The sequence below is a fragment of the Pholis gunnellus genome (genome assembly GCF_910591455.1).
Source record: "Pholis gunnellus genome assembly, chromosome: 16".
Taxonomy (NCBI): domain Eukaryota; kingdom Metazoa; phylum Chordata; class Actinopteri; order Perciformes; family Pholidae; genus Pholis; species Pholis gunnellus.
Window position 1 is genome coordinate 2,681,574 of NC_136543.1, and position 22,241 is coordinate 2,703,814.

Consider the following 22,241-nt stretch of genomic DNA (forward strand, 5'->3'; position numbering starts at 1 on the left):
ATTAAGCAATGAACATCAATCCTTTCCCACTGTAAAGCCTGATAAATGTACTGAATACGACCAACCACGTTAGTCTCGTCTGTCCTCCAGGGTTGATGTTGAACATAACTCATAACTATCATACCGGAGTAGAATGACACTGAAGTCATTTGCCTGGAAAGTAGAGCAAGAGAATTCCAACTTATTACTATAAAACATGCTTTATGTTCATGAAAACATTGGAAAAACTCACATGAAATAAACATAAAGCAGCACAGAGAATATAAATAGCCCATTGAATGTCTTTATTATTACATCACGTTGGGCCAGAGAGTAGATAGAAAACAAACAATGACCATTTATCAGCAAAAGTCAAGAAAATCTAAAGTGACAGTATTCGATAACAACACATTTGTGCAAGGTATACAGAAAAAAACATTTAAATTGGATAAAAGCTCAGAATATGGTTCCTCTTATTAATATAGGACATGCTCAATGGAGATTAAATGTCTCAACTAAAGAATTTCCTCATGAATCAAGAAGCCATGTATATGTATTTAAAAAAACTAAAACTAACCAGAAATATGCATATGTACACATCCACTCGATTAACTGTTTAAAAGCCAGTATTAGCGATCACTAATGAAAGTCCTGAGAATACACAGGGAACCTCTGAGCCCCTCACTGTTTCGCTCTACTTCTTGTTGGCACTTGCGGTCCCAATCACACAGTCATTCACCTGTAAAGAGAGGAAACAACATCTCGTGTCAATTATGAGAAAATGATACAACTGTTACAGTAAGAGAGCGTGAAAAGCAACACATTATAATAATATAATATGAAAAATGGTGGAAAATGAAGCTGTGGGTCAAGGAAACAGATTATTTGTTGATGAAGAATAAAACAGGTTTAAAATAAGCTAGATGGAGCATTTTTAAACCAGAAACAAAGTTCACTTTAGTCTACAGTTTCACATCATGGGATTAATGTACTCATGTCCCGTTTTACCAGCTGTGTCATCAAGACAGGACTTTAAACAACCATAGATGCCGCTCACCTTGCTGGCAAACCTCAAGGAGTTCAGGGTTTCTCCAAAGCTGTCTGGCTCAGGGGCGATGTTCACAAACATCAGGCTGGGGTGACAACAGAAATAAAGTCATTAGAATAAAAGAACTCACAATGCATTCTTTCCCGCCCTGATGAAACCCATTACTGTTGACAAATGATTGACACAGCATCTGTTGGCCTAGACCACCGATGTCTGAACTCACGTTTTGCTGTTCCCTCCCAAGCACCCCTGCAGCAGGTAGGTGAGCTTGGAGTTCCTGTAGGGAACGAAGCTCTCCTGGAACACAAATCAATTCATGCCACAAACCAAACGAATAAGGAAAAATGAACATTTAGAGGTGTTGTTGTGTAGGGTGGAAGTAAACCAGAAGTGTGTGCAGGGTGCTTACTGACCTTGTTGGCCAGCGCGGTGATGACTATGCCGAGGTTGGACAGGGAGCCGTTGATGGCGGTCATCTCCTTAAAGCGCTCTCCCTGAGACTGACTCTTCAGCATTCGCTCACTGCCGGCCAAGTCCACCAGGCACAGAGTGGCTAAACGCACAAGAAATACACAAGCAGGTTTAACGGAAATATAACCTTAGAACTCAGATTATAAAATGAGCACATACGTCACGTTTGCAAAAAGACAGTCGAGCAGGATATCTACCCGAACCACAGAGTTCTGCTCTAAACACACAAGTGAAAGCACATTTCGGATACTGGTGTGATCCGTGGGATTATACTCACACTTGCATTTGACATCCCTGCCAACGTTCACTCCCTCGATATCCAGCTGGAACACTGAATGGGAGCGAGAGGAGCGGTCGTTCTGGGCCGTCTGGGCCGTGGAGCGATTCTGATTGGCCAGCATGATCAGGCCGAGAACCTGGCAGGTGGAGGGGATCAAACAGAGCATTTACTGTGAAGTAACACATGTAGAAATAACATGGATACATAGTTAACTGATACATCAATCATACTTGTTTATTCATTTAACTCTGCTGTGCATGACTGCAATCTTTCATATTTTTTGTAACATAATTCTGTTGCTGGACGGTTAAATCGTCTGAGATAGATGTGCCCAGCGTACCTGGTCCTCGTTGCAGACCCTTTCGTATGACAGGTTGGTGATCGTCACCTCGTTGTTGGCGGACTTTCGGATCTCGTGCTCAGGCCTCTTGCTGGCCTTGCCAGAGTAAAGGAGGTCTCGCAGGCTCTCGTTGTAAATTTCCACAAAGCTCGCCGTGAAGGTGAACTGAGATAAAAACAGAAATGGTTCTGACATTTGGTGATAATGTTCCCCTTCCCTCATCGTACTGCATCTCCTCCACAGACACAAACACGCCAGGAGCCAATAGCAGACAGACATTGGTGGAATGAGATGTAGAGACTGTCCCTGGTTTGTTTTGGTATCAACAGTATGAATCTACAACCGATGTGAGACTCTGGGGAAAAAAGAGACTCTTTCTTGCGTTGCGTTTGTTTTACTGAATAAGTAGTGCTGGGGTCTGCAGTAGTGCTAAAAATTTAAAACAAATTCAAAGATTAGTATAATGAACAATTTTGTATTTTTCTATTTCGCGCCTTTAATTTAATCCTGCAGCTGAGGTGGTTCAGGCATCTAATTAGGATGAAAACAATAAGTTATGGCAGGTTTAAAATGCTTTAAGTGAGTAAAAGTAATTTCTACAATAGGATGAAATGGACAGAGTTCATTTTGAATGCTACGACCTCCTTCCCTGTATGCGTTCTCATGCGTGACATTACACACTGACCTCCCAGCCTTGTGCCTCCAGCTTCTCTGCTGCTCTGAAGATTTGCTTCACGGCTCTGGGAATGACACCTCTGGACACGTCGAACTCGTCTCCCTCCATGGTGTACGTCTTTCCGCTCCCCGTCTGGCCGTAGGCAAAGCAGCAGACGTTGTAGCCGTCCAACGCAGACTGCACCAGCAGCGAGATCTCTTCGAAGACCTGGGAACAAATTGACAAAATCACCATGAACTTCCAAAATATTCACGTGTTTTATACTTTGACAACTTAGACTCTTTTATTGTACAGTTTGATGCATGTTGTTTACCTCCTGTTGTGAAGACTGAGGGCCAAACACTCGGTCAAAATTGAAGTTGTAATTCTTGTGCGTGTCAGCAGATTTGCCTGTGTGAGACTAAAAAGCAGAAACGGCAGAATTAAGTTTTGTACTCAAAGCACAATGTCATCATTCCTGCCTCTTCTTTAAGGCGAGTTTGATGGAGCACTGAGAACACGTTTGTTATGTTAACTGTGACATCCAATTCATTACAATCATTTCTTAACTACAATGTAACTGGCTGGTTAGACAGGAAACTCTGGATGCTGCCTGCTACTGTGGCTACAGAGCACACACACATGCCTTGATTCATCTATTTATTCATACATCTGCTTTGGTATGCTGACAGGATTCTCACCTCCTCTGTTTTGGCCAGCATTATCGTCTTGTTGTCGCTGGCCGCTAGCTGAATGTGCTTGCTGAGGCCTCCCTCCACCAGAGGGCGCACCCTGCAAAAGACCCTGATGTTGCCCTGCAAGAAAAGGGTGATGGACAAATTAGTCTCGTTAGTCAGAGAGAAGATGAACTATTGTCTGGTTGACAACTGCTAACAACACAACAAAAATAATGATAAAGAAATGGAAACCACCAGCGCTCTCCTCTGTAGAGTAAGAACTACACGGTCACCGGACGGTGTTGAGCCGTTACTCTGTGTTCCAACTTGCCTTGAGCTCCTGGATGGTATTGTGGAGCCCCCTGCGCTCCATCTCCCCGGCATGAAGCTCGTCCTTCTGCCGGACTGCAGTGTCCTTGAGAGAGCGGACCTCTTCCTCCGTGTCTCTGAGGGTCACCTGCAGACGGGCCAGAGTCGACTCCTGCACCGACAGCTTCATCTGGAGAGGAAGGATAATATATTAAAATAATACTCAAACTTCTTGATTGGATTTCTGGAAAGTAACGTCTCCTCTACGGTTTGTAAAATGATAAGAATAGTCCTGTGGTAGCACACAATGTGGCATATTTACGTATTGATACCACGCAGCCAGTATTGGCAGTTATTCCAGCAGCAGACTTTATACCTTGAGCGTCTGCAGCTCTGTCTCCTGGCTGTCCCGCAGAGTCTCCATGACCCTGTATTTGCTCTCTAAGTTGGAGAGCTCCTTTTCAAGAGTGCTCTTATCACTGGACACCATCTCCAGCTCATCCCGCACTCCTGACAATGCCTGCAGCTCCGCCTCATACTCACTGAAACCAGAGGAGACATTTAATGGCGTCAGACGAACCACATTATGATGACAGTCATTCTTTCTTCTTTTTTTTTTACAAATGGAATGTTTCTCAGTACCTGATCTGGCTCCTCTGCTTGGCAATATTTGTCTCCATTTCAGCCACTCTCGACTGGCTCCGGACCACCGTGCCTCTCAGCGTCTCATTCTCCTGGTTGGTAGCTTTGACCTTGGTCTGGTAGTTTTGGATCTTACCCTCCATGTCGCTGACCTTGCCCTTCAAGTCCCATGCTTGACGCTTGGTGCCCCCGACCACACCTGTGCACAACAGGCATAAGAAACAGGTGCGACGGTTCCATTCAGACCTCAGAGTCCTCCCCAGACTTTTCTACATTTGCCTCTTTCACATCTTCACGTGTCACAGTAGGTAAAGAGCACAGGTGTAAATGATGAAATCCATTGCTTCTGTCCTGGTATTCTGCTCATTGTGAAAGCTTATTGGGACACATGAAGACAGCAGAGCCACTGTTAGAAGTAACACATCTGCTTTTCCGTCTATGACGAGTCAAAATGTCTGCTGTGAAAAAGGCTTATTCTAAATATGATCGTGTACTTAGAACATGTCATTCAAGAGATTCTGCAAAATACTAGGCCTATTCAAATTGATCCTCTCTCACCTTAAGCAGGTTGGTAACAACATGTAATCCCTCATCTACAGCTTTTAACATTTCACAGACTGTTAATTGCTTCATTAATTCAGCCAACACGTTTTTCTCAAAGCTTCTCTGAGGAGTCATCATAGGTAACATTAATGCTAAATGACTTTTTAGCAAACCAGCTGGCAAACAATGTCATGTTTTATGGCCTATTAATAACCTTTGTTGATCTACTTACTAGGTCCCGACAGCACGCAAACTTATTTATTTATTCTAATTTGGGTAAGCAAGTATTCTATTGATGCAACTATTTACATTTGGTTTAAACTTGGAGTTACTACACAGTGATTCGTTTTTAAATGTGCAACAGAGCTCTGCTTAATTCAAATCTGGATTTTTGCTGAACTGTATCAGAACTAACCCCAGCCTAAACTCCAAACCATTGTTCATTTGCCAGCAAGGCTCGTAGCTCATGAACTGATTCACTTGATTTGACAACATTCACTCAGGAACAAGTGGAAAGGATTTATTCACCTGGTTTAGCGCCCGTGGGTGCAACCGTTTGTTTCACGTTGCCTCCCTTTGCTGCAGTTGAAGCTACAGATCGTTTCAGCACACCTGACGGAGCAAAAACACAGTAAAGAACAACGTCATCATTCACCCGTTACCGTGATAATAATACCCTGTGCTTATGATGGATCCAAAGCCCTTCTACATGTTCCTGCTACTAGTTTGTAAACTGTACTCGTATGTTATTATGAAATACTTTCTATATAAATACATCACACCCAGATTAAACTAAAACTGTCTTTGCTCCAGTGAGGATATGTGAACATAAACAGTACCCAGCCCAGCTTATTCACTTTGCTCCATCACCAAGCAGACCGCTCATCTTACCTCTGGAAGGACCGACAGCCACGGTGGCAGCGCCCACGCCTCTGACTGGCCTCGCTGTGTGGGGGACAGAGTGGGACAGACAGGTTTACGTTTTGTCAAAATAATAAAAACAGGATAATAACCTCAACGATCTCATACACTCTTGGTGCATTCTGACCTTGTTGAAAAACGAAGATTCTAAAAGTCAGCTAACTTACAAATAGGGGCCCTGGTTGCTGCAACGGGAGGCCGTCTGCCACCGATGATGGTCGCGGCTGCATGTGGTTCGTTGGGCTCTGGGTCCTTACGAATCCTCTTCTGCAAACACAAAAAGCACCACCAGCATCAGGCAACAGCAGTGGTTCAACCTCTTGGGCTTTAACAACAATCTAATCATTGTAGCACACCTATCATGCACGATCATTATCTGGACGCAGTGTGGAGTACTGTGGACTTTTAATTGGCACCACCACAAACAAGAACTTCCACATCACATAACATTGTAAGACATGACAATCAGCCTCATGGCAGAGAGAGGAACTCCGTTTTAATGTTAAGATCTTGTGATTGGCCAACATGTGGGTGCTGGAACCTATGAGCTGGATAACAGGTTACTTTACATGCAGAGCAGCTTGAGGTGCAGCAGCAGAATAAAACTGACAGACACAAAAGATGTAGAGGGCTTTAGTACAAACCTGAGCAGGCGCAAAGTCTTGTCCATTCTCTGAGCTGCTGCTGCTCGTCAGAAGGACCCTCTTGCTTGCACTGACTGGCAAGCGGGACATGTTCTGTTGAGGGTGAAGAGGTCAATTATGATCCAAACAGACCATCACAGGAAAATATAGAGGTATGTTTCTGCTAGATATACAAAAAGTGGGTACTAGGCACAGGTATCACCTCTAGACTTAATTTACAGGCGCTGTATGCTACCTTCACAAACTCCTCCTAGCAGATTAACCACATCTACAAATCTCAAATCAGATTGGCGATATCTTCTCTGAACGTCATGATGCTAAATCACAAAGCTTTTGAACTTTCACAGAGCAGTGCTGCAGTGGGTAGGCTGAGGATTTTACACGATTCGCCAGTGAACAAAAAGCTGTTCTAACTCGACTCTAAGTTGACGTGCATGGTCAAAATCTGCCTATCCTGAGGACATCTAACGCTAGCTGTTATATATCCTTATAAAAGCAGCCATTTTGACATGTCATCACAAGGTAAACACAGGTGTAAACAGTAACATTAATCATGGCAACGTTCCATTTCGGTTGGCCAGGGCGCTGGTATTGTCCATGCTGGCTCACTGTAATGTCTGTGACACACTAAAGAGAATGGGACCATCATTCATTTGATCAATTACACATCTGTGTTTACCCTGCTATGACATGTCAACATGTCTGCTGTGAAAAGAGCACGCACGCACACACACACACACACACACACACACACACACACACACACACACACACACACACACACACACACACACACACACACACTTGTCCTATGAAACCACATCTGCTGACATTCTCACAAACATCGTTTTAATAATATAGCGCGTTAGCTAGTTAGAACTTTTCTCGCAGCTCTAGCTCTGTGAAGCTTTTGTGAGAGAAACATAATAATTGTTTCCTCTTAGTATGTGTTAACGTTATAGACAAAATAATCCATACATTAACGTTATGCTTTTTAATTTACTCAAAAACTAGCTAGTTTAGTTGTTTGAACTCAGGTCAACGAGGCCGAACATTACAGGCCATACATAGCAAAGATAAGTTAAAAACTCTTGTGTAATGTTCACAAGAAGTTGATAAAAATATCTGTTACACCATAAGGTGGTATAACGTTATGTATTATTTTTAATCATCTATAATGGGGCAGTCATTTTGGACCCGGAACACAAAAGTATTTAAAATTAAACTGAAACATCAGGAGGATTGAATTAGCTTCGACAGATTGCCGTTAGCCATGAAAAACCGACCTTCGTGTTTTCACTCACGTTAACTCGCTAATTTGACTAAACGTTAGCTGCTACCAGTTACCTTGAGCATAAAAGGTAAATAGCTACGTTACACCACTGGAACTATCGTCACTGAGCAGACTTACAAATGAAACGAAAGAAACAATAAGCTTTGAGTTATTAAAACATTTACCTGAATTAATACTGAGTTTTCACAAAAGGCTGTCTCCAATCCGCTGTTTCCGGCCGTTTGAATTTCAAATCTAACTGTTTTGGTGGGTGCTTCGGAAAACCTGCCGTGATTGGTGGAGCCAGCGTAAACCCCGCCTCTGTTTTTATGTATGCTCGGTGGGACGCAAGGAGTGTCCCGCTTGGGCGGGATATACACTGTTCGCACAGTAAAGCCTAGTGCAGACTAGTCTAGCGACTCACTGATCTAACGGATCACATTTTATACTACAATGTAGCTACGTCACTAATGAAATTTGATTTACTATTGAATAATATTCTTATGATGATGATTTAGAGTACAGTATTGATGATTAGCAATCTCACAAACCTGCTGAAATGTTTCTCACCACAAAACAACAATGTTTTGCACAAAACGGAGACACATGTACTGCAGCACCTCTTCCCTGACAAACCACTATGTGTTCACTACGTTTGGTAGGCGATCAACAATATATATTTCTTTCTCTCTTACAGCACAATTTCACTTGTCCAAAAACCAACTGTAATTGTGGGAGCTGTTATTTTGGAGCACATGGATCCCTTTTACAAAAACATTACACAATCATACATTCTAACCAGTTCCACGCAGTCTGGCTTGTAAACAAATAAATCAGAAAAATAACGTTCTTTTTTTTTCATCATAAACGTTTTTCGAACTTTATTCTCCTTAAGGGAAGAAACAGTCTGTTCAGATGAGCAAGAGGTGAAACTGTGCATACAGTATGCAAGAGTGTGGCATATAAGAGGGCCGTTAATAACTGTACTATTATCAGGAGCATCAGTAATAACATTAACAGGAATAGTGAGAATCTTGTTATTTTTCATAAAGACATTAAAACACAAGGAGGAGCATACATGAGGACAAGCAGCCGGCTGTTACAGGCCGCTTGAACATTCTGATTGGGTGGAGACCGCTTGTGCACACAAACACGGCAGCAGTGTCCCAGGTCACCGAGACTTTATGTTGTGTGATCATGAAGATATACTAATATATATCATTTGTGTGAGTATCATTTGTGACACAACAATCTTGTCACACAGGCCTGATCAAAGTTAATGATTCGTACAAATGAAACAGTGAACTTGGTGAAATCCTTCTCTGGTTACATCATAATCGGAATGAATATCACCATGTGCAATAGGCGAGCACGGTTCAAACTGCAGGAAAACGTTGCACGGTCATTCATTACAGAGAGAGAAGAAATACTTTCCCGTAGTTTAAATGCACCATTCTTTTGCAGACTTTGGAGGATGTGCTGCATCAGCACTACAGGTGACCTGGGACGCAGCCAATGATGTGCCACTTGTTAATTTGAGTTCCTTTAGTTTCCATATATGCTTTACACAGGACATACTTCCCTTTTACAGATGAAAAAGTATTTTCTATCTATTTATGTACAGCATACTGCAATACAATAATGCCTCAGAATAATGTGGATAACATTTGCAATGGTTATATTCAAAGTAGTAATATGTATGAAAAGTTCTTTAAAAAAAAAAAACAGTACCTGTCAGCCATTTTCTAACTCACAATCATTACTTCCCCAACAACGGACTATGATGAGTTGGGCTGTCTTCACTACTATTGGAGAATAGTTCATTCTTTGAATAGTAACATGAAAAACGCTTTGTAAGGACTTTTCTCTCCGTTCCCTTCACATTCATGCATCACTTTGCTTTCTCTCAGAGTGTGTTCACACGTTCCTCTGTTGGTAGAAAAATACATACATATGATATATATATATATATAAAAAAAAAAGAAAGAAAGTACAACAATGGCAAACATACATGAAGTACAAGCTTCATCAAGTGCTTTCTTTATGACCCCCCCCCCCCCCTTTCTCTCCTCGTGGTTCCGTCTCGCTCTGCTGCAGAGTCCTCGTGTTTTGTGCATTCTCCAACCAATCCGTCTCTTTTGATCAAGACTCTGGGCTCCGACAGAGCAGTGGTTCCTCAACTCCTCCCTGTCTGAAGGGAGGAGGGCGTAAATAAGGACATCATGAACACTTTTGAGACTCAGCCCCAGGTTTTAGCCCCATCCAGTAATACACCTCACCATGCTCCTTCTCCTGGCCCCTTCTTTTGCGTTCTTTTCTCAGGCTCCAATTCAGCCTTTCAGATGCAACCTCTGTTGTCGGAGGCGTCAATCAATATTCTAAACGTATTTACTCAGTCCGTCCCTACGGACATTCACCTTTGATTCCTTGTCTTCTTTCTCTCCCTTTGTTTTGGCTTGAACTAAAGAATGGAGAATGTTCAGATGAATGGGATCTGATGTGTTGAAAGAGAACACCCTTCTCTGGACTATAAATGTGCAGAGTAGCGCGATTCCTTTTGTGTTTTACAGATATTTTACATCTTCATCCTCCGATGGCACCTATTGCAAGCAATGCAATAAAAAAAGAGACGGGACACCAGTGAGCCTCTTTTATCAAGATACTCAGACGAGGACTGCTGGTTTTGGATCAAGGTATTAAGTGTGTTTTACAAAGCTGATTATTGGCCCGTTGACTCGTAGTTGAAAAAAGGCGAATTAGACTACACATGCTTTTGAGAAATTCAGGTCTGAATTTAATCAGCATCTCATTCCCAATGTTATAAAAGCCAAAAATGATCTCAGATCAGGGTTCTGGTTGAGTCTAAAACTGGAGGAATGTGGCTCCAGACTTGTATCAGTGTCCTAGACCAGCATTTCTACTGAGAGGTACTTGGCACAAGTGGGCTCAGGAATCGAGAAGCACATTGTAAAATATCTGTGTTGTGACCAGGAACTCAATGCTGCACTCCGCATTAAAGCTTCTTAAAATGAAGGGAAAAAATGGCGCTGGGTAAATTCAATTTACTTGTATCTCTGAACGTTACATCGGTAAAATGTTCCACCCTATGAGCCATTTTTCCTTTCTTTAGAAGACTATAATAGTGAATACAGTTAACTGACTTGTTTAGATGGACCTTTTTACACTGCAGATACAATAAGAAATGTCTCAAACTCGCAGCCTACGAGTTCATGTGCTCCACCTGTATGGCTGAGGTGGACACGGTGAGGCAGAGGTCTTTGTGGACCACTGGCAGGTCCGCCACAGACACCGGTTTGTACTGGATCTCGCTGGCTGACACTGTCTTGTACTGGTGTAGGTCGAATGGGCACTGGACCACAGCTTGCTGGGTTGGCTGGTAGCCGCCTGGCGGTCCAGGGTTCTGGGTGTTGTTCGGGTTGGTCTGGCTCTGGAGCTGGCCCGCTCTGCCTCTCCCTCGGCCACGGCCTCGGCCCCTGCCCGGCGTGAGGCCCTGGGCCTGCTGAGCAGCTACTGTTGCTGCCACTGTTAGCGGGTCGGGGTTGTGCTTCCTCATGTGTTTCATTAGATACGTCTCCTAGGGTGGGAGAGAGAGAAAACATGATGGCAGAACTACAAACAGAACTACAAAACATTCTTTTGTTTCTTTTATAGCCTCTTTTGGAGCGCAGGAACTTTCCCCAGGAACCTTTAGAGGAACTCACAGCGTTTCGACCTCAGGGACCAGGGTCTAGATTCAGTTCAGGGACATTTTGCCCATCTAAAAGGCCCTGGTCAGAGGGTAGTACTTTCTGAAATGACAGGAACTTTCGGGATGGGTTCACAGGGATGACCGTCGCTGATTGGTTGAACTAGTGTGCCGCTCCATTCATCAAACAAAGAAGTGCTCCAGTATGGATTTAGGACCATTTTAGGAAGAGGGAGAGCGTTTGATAACAGTAAAAGTAAAGTTAGGCTTGGTTGTCGGCTTCCTGACTCTTTTTAAAAAAGAAAGAAAAAGAGAGAAAAGACGGAGCGAGAGAGAGAGAGGAGAGAGAAGAGACAGAAGAATTTTTTAAAGATAAAACAACGGGCACACTGAACCTCAGGCTGCAGAGTGTGGTTACCCTGCGAACACCAAAAGCCCTGGTCAGTCTCCAGGTCTTTAGACCGCTATGGAAACTCAGGCAACAATGGGCTGAAGGAACCAAGTTCCCGGGACTAACATGACCCGGAGCTTCTTTGGAAAGGCTGCTCCTGTCATCCGTACGTCTGCTGAGGGCTTACCGAGGTGTAGGATCGGTTACAGAGGCCACAGGAGAACAGCTTGGCGTGTTTGACGGTGTGCGTGGACAGGTGCACCTCCAGGCTGGCAGCGTCCGTGTAACCACGGTTACAGTTGTGGCACTTGAACGGCTTGTCTTTGTTGTGCTGCCGACGGTGAGACTGTGGGGAGCGGAGTGAACAGACGTCAGCACAACCAACAGGGGACGTTCTCCACATGTTAAGAGTACCACAAATATGTCTTAAAGGGCCACTGGCTTTTATTCTTCAAACAGTGAAGAATAAAATCAATTGATGCACCAACAAGAACATTTAACTCGATCTTGACGACACTGGACAAATGTTTTTTTTCCTCTTAGCTTTCATGGGATCTACATATAAAGTCTCCACCAACACAGAGAAAGAACAGGTCAGCAAATCAACGTCTTATTCTGGTAAATGTCATCAGGTCAGAAGCAAGGCTCAAACCTGTGAATTCATTTACCTGGAGGTTGGACAACTGAGTGAAAGCTTTCTCACAGCCAGGATGGTTACACTTGTACGGCCGGTCACCGGTGTGGATCCTGGAACAGCAGAGTAAGTCACTCCATCAGGGAATAAACTACATACATCAGACTTTATTGCTGCACTTGCAGAAAGAAAATGAAAAAGGGAGTAAAGCGCAGGTTTCTAGTGTTTTCTCTTCTTCAAGGCAACACATTGTACACAACAGCGTTATGCCCTTTCAGATGCAGTGCAGTCAGTCCTATTTAGCCATCTATCACTTACCGCCATTCACAAATAAAACTAAACATATTAGTGGTGTTTTTAATGACGTCAAGATCACAGCTTAGTGTTTTTCCCTTCTTTAACTTCCTCAAAAGGCAATGCCTTTTGGTACGTGGTGTTAATAAACATTATGCTGAGTCGGGAAAACTTCTGTGGTTATTTGCAACCCTTCGAAGGCTTTAGACTGAGGTACTTATCCACAGTCAGTGTATTAGCTACAGTAACAGCAGCAGCACGCCCCCAGTTTGGAGAAACAGACAGGAGCAGCAGCAGCGGAGCAAAGCAACGTACTGCTGTAGGGGGGGGGGGGCAACAAAAACTATTTTATCATTACGTTCAAGTTTTCGCTATATTCAGAATGCTTTCTCCGCTTTACGTTGTCATCAGACAGCCCTTTCTGACAGATAACTGAACCAGCTATCTGCTCTCGCTTTAAAGCCACCAGACTCCATTGACAAAAACAGTCATTTACGCTGCAGAACACACAGGGGTTGTTGGCTCACCGCTGCCTCGGTCAGTTCGTTAGTTTGTGTCATTGTTCGACTTTGGTGAATCTGAACTAACCAAAGACGCACAATAACACAAACTAACTAACCAATGGAGGCCGGGGTAGACCAGTAACACCTGTTCTTCTAGGAAAAATGTGTCTTTGTCAAAAGGAGTCTGGTGGCTGAGAGCAGCGATAACGGCTTCAGTTCCCCGTCAGAAAGAGCTGTCTGACAGCAGGGTAAACAGACAAGAACATTCTAAATACAGCGTACACTTGAACTCACTGATTTGTTTTAGGTGTCTAAAAAACATTTGCTGCTGCCCCGTCTACAGCAGTGCGTTGCTTTGCTCCTGTTCTGGTGCTCCTGGTGCTGGACCGCCATCTATTGTAGCTCCTACTCTCCCACCGGAGGCAGGAAATCACCATAAGCCACGTCTTGGCTGTGGCTGATAGGTAACCTATTTTCAATTTCAAGCCCAATCAATTGTCAGGGCTGCTGATAATGTCTTTTATTTGGCAACTCTGATTTGATTTATCAAAGACAGCTGACAACACAGCATGTTACAAACACACAAACTAAAGAGCAAAAAGATGCAAACAACCACAATGCCACAACTCTCTACACACCTGCTCCCGTACGGTACATGCACAGATATAAACACAACCGGCCATTCGAACCCACCCAGCCCGGCCCGGCCCAGTACCGTGTGTGCTGCTGTAGGTGACTGAGCTGCCTGAATGTTTTCTGGCAGTAGGAGCAGGCGTAGGGCTTGGCCCCGGTGTGGATGCGGATGTGCTGGGACAGGTAGCTGGAGTTGGCAAACGACTTGGAGCAGTGGGGACACTTGTGGGGCTTGGCCTCCGTGTGGTTTCTAACACGTGGAAACCGGGATTGGAGGGGTGAGGAGGTGGAGGGAGAGAGAGAAAGAGAGAGAGAGAGAGAGAAACAGCGAGAGATTTTTAAGCTACAGCATGCCCAAACTTCACCATGAGCTGAGGACCAAATCATGCGTTAAAGTTCACAGGATCGGCGATCAATAGCGTTGATCATAGATCATTAGGTTTGATTAGGTGCTCTTTGTGCTGTGTCTGAGTTGTGACAACACAGAAAAAAAAACATACAGCAAGCACAGTCACGCTTCTCTCTCTCTCTCTCTCTCTCCCTCCCTCCCTCCCTCCCTCCCTCGGTGTGGCCTGCTTTGAGTGGAGTGTGAGTGCGTCTATGAATGTCTGGCACTGCTGCAGCCAAATTGAAATGTAAATTCAGGACGAGTGGCAGGCCAGTGGAGCGCATCGTCCTGCCTAAAAGTAATGGCTGAGTCCCGGTGCGTGGCAATGAGGGAACGTAAGACGTGGAGAAGGTGAAGGACAAGGTCAAACGTCAAATTAAAACATGTATCACGAGGGCATGAATGGGTGCTTTTCATCACTTACATCGTTACACAGTTACAGGGAATACGCCAGTCTATATGTCGGATTAGCGGCTTTATCTGCGTTGAACATGTAGGCGCCGTAAAACAATGGCAGACACAATCAGGAGCGTGCATCGATTTGAGGTTAGTATACAAAGTGCACGCACACCGACGATCAGCGGTCGTTTGAGGACGTAATCAGTGCTATTATCTCCTCAGTGTTATTTTAGTCAATGTTCACCGTGAAGTAGTTGTGTGAAAGCAGAGGCAGATCCAGAGAGAAATATCATATAATAACATAATAACATGCACGCTTACAGTCCCAGGCCAAGCTTGTGACAGGATGAGGAAGTTAACACCCACCACCTGCTAAATGAAGATATATTTTGGGGGCAACTGTTGCTCTAAGTTGACCTCCTCTACCAACACTGGAGCATGCATCCAGCCACAGATCTTAGCTTGTAAGTGATCAAAGCAACCAATAAATGTAATGATGAAGCGGGCGTCCAGACAGGAACCAATCTTCATTGATAAATACATTCAAATAACAAGCTTAGAGCTTTGATTTCATTTAAGTGTGGTACAAGTGCTGCACCTTTAAAAGGTGCTGAGACTGCAAAAATTTAACCGCAACTCCCCATCGCCCCCCTCCCTTCATCAGTCACACACACACACACACAGGCACACACACACACGCTTTAACAACAGAAACCACACACACACACACACACACAGGCCAGTGCAGTACCGTGTGTGCTGCTGTAGGTGACTGAGCTGCCTGAATGTTTTCTGGCAGTAGGTGCAGGTGTAGGGCTTGGCCCCGCTGTGGATGCGGATGTGCTGGGACAGGTAGCTGGAGTTGGCAAACGACTTGGAGCAGTGGGGACACTTGTGGGGCTTGGCCTCCGTGTGGGACTTGGCGTGGATCTGCATGTCCGACTTGCTGAAGAAGGTCACCGCACACATCCGGCACCTTGGCAAGAGAGAGATAGAGAGAGAAGAAAACCATTACGGGGATTTAGCGTAGAGTCTGTAGTGCCTGTTTGGGCAGATGTTCCATAAAAATCTGCGACGCCACAAACAACAATGCTGTTCTTTAATCTACATGAGTCTCCACTACCTGTAGGATTTGGGGCCGTCTTTGTTGGTGTGGTCATCCTCGTCGTTTGACAGGTCGTATGGGTCAGCAGTGTGGTGCTGACACAACAACAACATATACGTTATGATGACTGGCAGGAACACTGACAATCCATGCTGTGTAGAAAACCAGGAACAAGAGACCCTCACCTGTCCACCAGCGGCGAGGTGGGCCAATATTAACGCATCACTTCCTGGAGGAAGGACCCCCCCCATTCCGGCCACTCTGGCCAACATCTGTTTGCTCTTCCTGCCCCGCTTTGATGGCGTCGGCATGACAACCGCAGGAATGTTCTGCTTCTTGTCTGGAAACAAGAGAAAAGGAAAAAAAAAAAAGACAGCAAGGGAAGGAAAAGGAAAGGAAGGGAGAGTTGGTGAGTGTTGTGTGAAGACAGCTTCTATTACATGAACGAATCGGACCGACACATTACATACAAGAGTTACAAACAAAGTATGGACGTACACACGTGTGTGTGTGTGTGTGTGTGTGTGTGTGTGTGTGTGTGTGTATGGATGTCACAAAGTAAAAAAGACAGGAATACACAAATAAATGGTGGGTACAAAACAAAAATAACTATTTGTGATATTTGCTCAAACTGTTACTATATCCTGACAGCAGTGCATGACACAGATGATCTGTAAGATAATCAGGTTGTTTTAGTGCTCCTGGTTTTGCAATATTTCACCTCGCCCGACGGAAAACCACCAATCAGAGCCGAGGAGCCTCTAACTGTCAATCACTGCTGGTGAAACTCTTGAGCCAGGCAGCGCTGATCAAATATGAATCAACATTTTGTTAACGCATTGCCTATTCCTCTCCTCGAATGTTTTCACAAACCTATTTCGGTGCAACGTGTAGCTGTAACAAAGCCACAACGAAGCCCCGCCCCCCCGGCCAACAGACACTCCTCAAACAAATTCATTTTAAAAGATATTATGCGCATAAACTTTGACAATACTTGAACCTTTATTCGGCAGACTGCAGTGTGCTCTAACATGTTGAAATGCCTGAAGTGACGGTGCGCTGGGCCCCCGTGTTACCTGTATTTGAGGGGTGCACTGCAGATAATATCATGGTGGTGGCGGTGGGGTGTCCAGCTACAAATGACTGCGTGGAGGCGGTGGGGACCAGTGTGCCCTGAGGGGTGATCACTAACCCCGCTAAGAGGGAGAGAGAAACTGTGATCTGGCTGTTGGTCGAAACACACATTTGACATTAGGCTACCGCTCCTACTAAGAGTAACTAACAGCAGGTGCACTGTCCTCCATCACAGACACTGCCGATGTTTAAAGTCACAACAACACTTCGTCAAAGGGTCAAAGACTACTTACAAATGCTGTGGATCAATATTCCTACAACCTCCACCTTAGAACTGCTAATACTGACATGGAATACAAAGACACGTTTATGACTGCCAGTTTATGACTACCAGGGAACAAATACAATACGATGATACATGTGAGGATGGCGAGCCATGACAGGGAAGGGAAGAAGACGCAGCCACTCACTCACCTGCGGTCATGATACCTGTAGAGGAAACAGGCACTACGGTGATGTTCTGGGTGGTGTGCACCTGGTGCAGGTGTCCCCCGAGCGCACTCATGCCTCCTCCTCCTCCCGCTGCGGTACCCCCACCTCCTTCCTGTTTGGGGACCAGCCGCACCCCGGGCCCTGCGTCCACCGAGCCGGGGATGGCGAGCACAGCCGTGGGGTAGTGGGGGGAGGAGGTGGAAGACGCAGAGGCGTGAGGGAAGGAGGACGCGTTGGCCTTCTCCTGACCCAGCTGCTCCTTTGCCTTGTTCAGGAACATGGCGTTCTCGATCTAGAGGGGGGGGGGGGGGGGGGGGGGGGGGGGGGGGGGCGAAGTAGTAAAGAGGAAAGGAGTGCAGGATAAAACATTGGGAGGAGCAGGAGCAGAGGAAGACGGAAGATGAAGGATGAAAAGCACCAGGAAGGAGGCCATGAGAGATTAGGGAGACAGGTGAGGAGAGGTGAGAAAAGGGGAAGTGGTTTGGTGATATGCAAGTGTGTGATGAACGCATAAGGCCGGGAAGATTTAGGGAGATGAAAGGGACATGGGGAAAGGAAGAGGAGGAAAGAGAGTAAAGGAGAGGGAGACACGAGGTTGGAGGGGGAGAAGAGGAGTCAAGGATGGGTTTAACACAGGAGCAGAGGGTGAGGAAGATGGGTGAGGCAATAAAAGTGGATGTGATGACGGGACGAAGAATGAAAGAAGAGGAAGGGAGGGGAGTAATTATGGAGGAGGTCGGTAGTAAAAGAAGTGAGCAGCGGGATGGGAGCGTGAAGGGCGGGAGATGACAACGAGTTAGAAGACAGCGGAGGAGACGACGGCCATGGGAGAGAAGAGAGAACGAAGTGAGATGCAGAAAGACAGTGAAAGGAGGACCAAAGGGGGGGGGGGGGGGTGAAGAGATGAGAGAGAGTCATCACATGAGCGACTGAACCCTCCCCATGTCAACAGCTCACGTCCAAATAACTTTCATGTGAGATTAAGCCAACTTCACCGACTTAGAGAGCACTGTTCAAATCATAGTCTGGTGTTGTGTCACACTGCTTCTGACAGCACATACCACTACACCATGTGTATTTCAAGACAATTCCAACAATAAGGTGGTCTCTACCTGTCCTTGTACAGTGGGGACGGGAGACCAAAAGTATGATGAGTTGAAATGGGAATCGTCCATTATTTCTGGAATTAAAAAGCAACACACTTAGAAAACACCTGCCCTCCTCCTCGTCCTCCTCCTCACTAGGTTTCTTTTGTTTTTTTGCTTTCATGTGAAACGACACCATGCGTGGCTGCATTTCAGTCATCTTAGTTTGTTTCCTTTCCGTGTTTCCTCTCCTCCATGGGACGACACGCTGCACAGGTTTCAGGGTCAGCGTGGAGTACTAGCATCAGCCAGCAGAGCTGCTGTGTTCCAGCTGTGGCTGGTTGTCATGTGCAATAAATCAGGAAAGCTTTTGAAGGATCCCAGTCCAGTAAGATGTGTAAGATAGCGGTTACACAACTGCCTGGTTGAAGGGAAATGCTTCAAGTTTTATTCTGTTTGGGTTTTTAAAAAAAAATATATTTCAGATTTACAGAGAAGAGGATGTGAAAGGAATCAGGCAAAGATGTTCAATCCCGGGGGGATGGACGTAAATAAATAAATAGACATATCTACAGGACAGAAGATGTAAGAGTTGAGAAAACACACATGATAATCAGTCTTGGAGGCTTTTGATAACGTTTTGTAACACAGCCCATGCACTTCCTCACTAGTCTCTTACAACAGTTTGCATTGCTATTAACAGATGACACAATCTCAGAGCGGTGGCTTCATCAGTGTTAATGAGTCTGGAGTGCAACCCAATGCTGTGTCACAATGTTCGGACCATTTATTTCCTGGAGGAGTAACACAGAGGCTTCCAGACTAGTACAGTATGTGTTGAAGAAAGAACATCCTTTCTAAGAGTGCATGACATGGTTTGTTGAGGACAACACTCACTGATTTAAAAAAATAAAGACTACTGTCTATCTTTTCATCATCTAACCTCCAATCTTCTGCTTCCCGATCATCTCCCACTGACACATAGGCAACATGTTTTCTGTAGCACAAAGAAGGAAGTTTCATAGTTTCATTGATCTATTTGTTTTTGCCATGCATTTGCACTTTATTTCCACACACTTTGCTACTGTTACAGACCGAAGGCGAGAGAAGTCTTGAGGTTTTGGTTTTCTGTATGCATGTGGAGATTGTGAATGCCATGCATAGCCATATTCCCACATACCAAGAAAAGCAAGCACGTAAAGGCATGTTAGTAAAGCCGGCATGACATTTAACAGAAATAGAGCTAAGCCCTTTAGCTGAGTGTCGGCCCATTTAAAAATAACTTCAACATAACACACTAATAAAACAAACTGACATAACTAAGGTAGGGAAATATTGCATGGTAAAGAACTGCAGCGCATAACTCAAGGCAAGTTTGACGTTTTGTTTTGTTGAAGAGGCTCCTCTCGCCTCCACAGTTGCACAAACTATACATAAGTGATGGGGCAAGCTAGTACATGTCCAACAGGCTGCAGCTTTCTGACTCTTTAGTTACTGGTCAATGTCTCTGTGCTCATGGGTTTGACGAAAGGCACTAGCTGGCTCCCAAAAACTGTGGTACCGCTAGCTGACGTTAGCCGTGATAAATACATTCTTGTCAATTCGAATTTGTCATAAATGGTTTTAATGAGAAAGCCACTTGCAAAGCACTCAGCATGTATGTGTTAACGTTACACTGCACCTAGCCAGCTGCCGCGGGGTATCTGGGTAAAAAAAAAAAAAACATGGCTAGCGCTAGCTGGTTAACGCAACAAGACGAGGGGAGCTAGCTAACTTGCCTCCATTAATTTTCTCCTTTTGTTCGCTGGCTCGCTCTAGCTACAAGGAGGCCTGTCTGTTCACATGCTTAACCTGGTTGCCACTTTGTCAACACAAACACCGTTGCTCCCTACGCCTCCATTCCTCACTCCCTGCTCATCTCGCTGAGAGAAAATAAAAAAAGAGAAAAAAAAAGTCTCGAATAAAAAAAAAAAAAACGAAGACAGGGAAAAAAAAACGTCGACGCCGTCGCCTCTGTAGGAGACGCAGCTTCATGCAGACTTCCGGCGGTCGGGACGACGGTGCTCTCAGACACACTGAAAATAACAGTTAATTAACAACGGACTAATAACTCCTGTGTTAATTACCGGTGAAATCGACTCCCCGTCAACCCCCCCGGAGCCTCTTCGGGTCGGGACAGTTGGGAAACTTTGTCCAAATCCGCCCCTCAAACCCCTCAGATATGCCTTTTTTTCCTCCGTTTTTTTTTTCCTTTTTTTCCCTCCAGCTCTCCTCAGCAGAGTCAAGTCGGAGGTGAACAGTTGCGTTTCCGGTCACGTCTTTAAAAAATAAAAGCCATATTGATTTTTTCCATTGCGTTTCAATGAAAAAGTACAGCTGTCAAATTTAAAAATGTACTCATGGCACAAGTGGAAATTGTAATAAACTATAACAACTGTCAGATCTCTTTTGCCAGATAACATTTATTTAAATAATATATTGACTATCTACTTGGCAGGTGAGCTGCTCTCCATAATGTATTGGTTTATTTACCACTGAGTGTTTTGAATTGTGTGTTATACACATATTAATACCTGGTGTTCTCAGGCGGTTTAAGTTTTAATTTTTAATTTTGAAGTCGAAATCCTCTTATTTCCTCAACTTTTAGTTTTTTGATTCATCTTTATTTAAAATTGTCAGCATACATAGTATCAAACGTAAACATCAGAATCACTCACGTAGAGATGAAGTATTGCGAAAATAAAGGTAAAAGAGTGCCAGATAAACAAGATACCAGAAATGAGACAAATCCAATCAATTAGAAAGTTTATGGAAATAAATTAATTGAAGATATTGCACACATTCATTGTTTCACCTACCTTTGTGAATGTGAGTTTGACCAGAATTCAAATTAGATTAATAAACAAATGCATAAATGTCTTTGTCTTACTTCCTGCAGTAGATCGGCCATCTCTAGCTAACTTGACACAACTGCCAATAGTCCAACACAGTGCATTCCAGTAAAGCCTGTTGTTTATCCCGTCAGTGTGGGATTGAGAACATTAATAAGATGATCAATTTCTATGTACATTTTGCTCGGCTGTATTCCTACAATTTATTTTAAAAGCCACTCATCCCTGTTAAAACGTTGCTGCAGGGTTCTTGTATCCTTAATATCCAATCACTGTTATTATTTTCAATTTGTACTTTACGTCCACATCAGATGAAGTAGTTTCTACCAGAGAGATAGACCTACTTCTTCCTTCACCAGCTATCATGGCTTTAGCATGAGGGTGAGAACCAGGGCTGTGTCTACATGGTTGCTGGTTTGAAATCCCTGGACAAAATTAAATAAATTGAGATGCAACAACAGGTACAACTACACCAGATAGTTACCCTTGTGCAAGGCACTGTAGCTCCAACGGGGCTGCTCAGTGCAGACAGTAGAGAACGTCAGTTTAAGTGTGAACCAGACAACTAAAATCAACATCAACATTCTGTGACAGATCAATGAAAGGAAGGCTTTAGAAATATTCAGTTTATTCGGACTACACCAAGCGTGAGAGCTTCTTCATGGGCTCCCCATAAAAAACATGATGCAGTTACAATGCAAAACCAACACATTGATAAAAACTGGAACAAATATGCAAAGCTAAAACCATGCACACATCAGATGTGTAATCAGAAATAACACAAGCGTAAAGACTAATAACAAACACAGCAGTTGATTATATAATGTAATTATTGTTTTCAGAAATAGTAGAGGGCATAAGTGG

At 44.3% G+C, this 22,241-nt stretch overlaps 2 protein-coding genes across 5 annotated transcripts; both read right to left on the bottom strand.

Annotated features, from left to right (window-relative positions):
* Window positions 1-82: 82 nt before the first annotated feature.
* On the bottom strand, window positions 83-8,011 carry kifc1 (kinesin family member C1). Its single transcript, XM_079176402.1, has 17 exons — window positions 7,968-8,011; window positions 6,510-6,602; window positions 6,033-6,132; window positions 5,836-5,889; window positions 5,473-5,556; window positions 4,402-4,600; window positions 4,136-4,301; window positions 3,782-3,949; window positions 3,475-3,588; window positions 3,108-3,194; window positions 2,804-3,001; window positions 2,119-2,283; window positions 1,776-1,914; window positions 1,441-1,580; window positions 1,251-1,324; window positions 1,037-1,112; window positions 83-718 (listed from the first exon to the last, which is right to left on the bottom strand). Exons 2-17 carry the CDS (start codon window positions 6,597-6,599, stop codon window positions 674-676), a joined length of 1,899 nt encoding a protein of 632 aa, XP_079032528.1. The 5' UTR covers window positions 6,600-6,602; window positions 7,968-8,011; the 3' UTR covers window positions 83-673.
* A 672-nt stretch (window positions 8,012-8,683) lies between these two features.
* On the bottom strand, window positions 8,684-20,758 carry znf384a (zinc finger protein 384 a). 4 transcript variants are annotated; one of them, XM_079175831.1, is made up of 12 exons: window positions 20,613-20,758; window positions 19,430-19,483; window positions 18,514-18,581; window positions 17,384-17,693; window positions 16,912-17,031; window positions 16,021-16,175; window positions 15,854-15,930; window positions 15,482-15,706; window positions 14,026-14,193; window positions 12,548-12,626; window positions 12,067-12,225; window positions 8,684-11,377 (listed from the first exon to the last, which is right to left on the bottom strand). In XM_079175831.1, the coding sequence occupies exons 2-12, from the start codon at window positions 19,476-19,478 to the stop codon at window positions 11,003-11,005; spliced, it is 1,785 nt and encodes a 594-aa protein (XP_079031957.1). In that variant the 5' UTR covers window positions 19,479-19,483; window positions 20,613-20,758; the 3' UTR covers window positions 8,684-11,002. The 4 variants fall into 4 exon arrangements, with proteins under 4 accessions (XP_079031957.1, XP_079031958.1, XP_079031960.1 ...); XM_079175832.1 differs by lacking the exon at window positions 19,430-19,483; XM_079175834.1 differs by lacking the exon at window positions 14,026-14,193.
* Window positions 20,759-22,241: the final 1,483 nt, after the last annotated feature.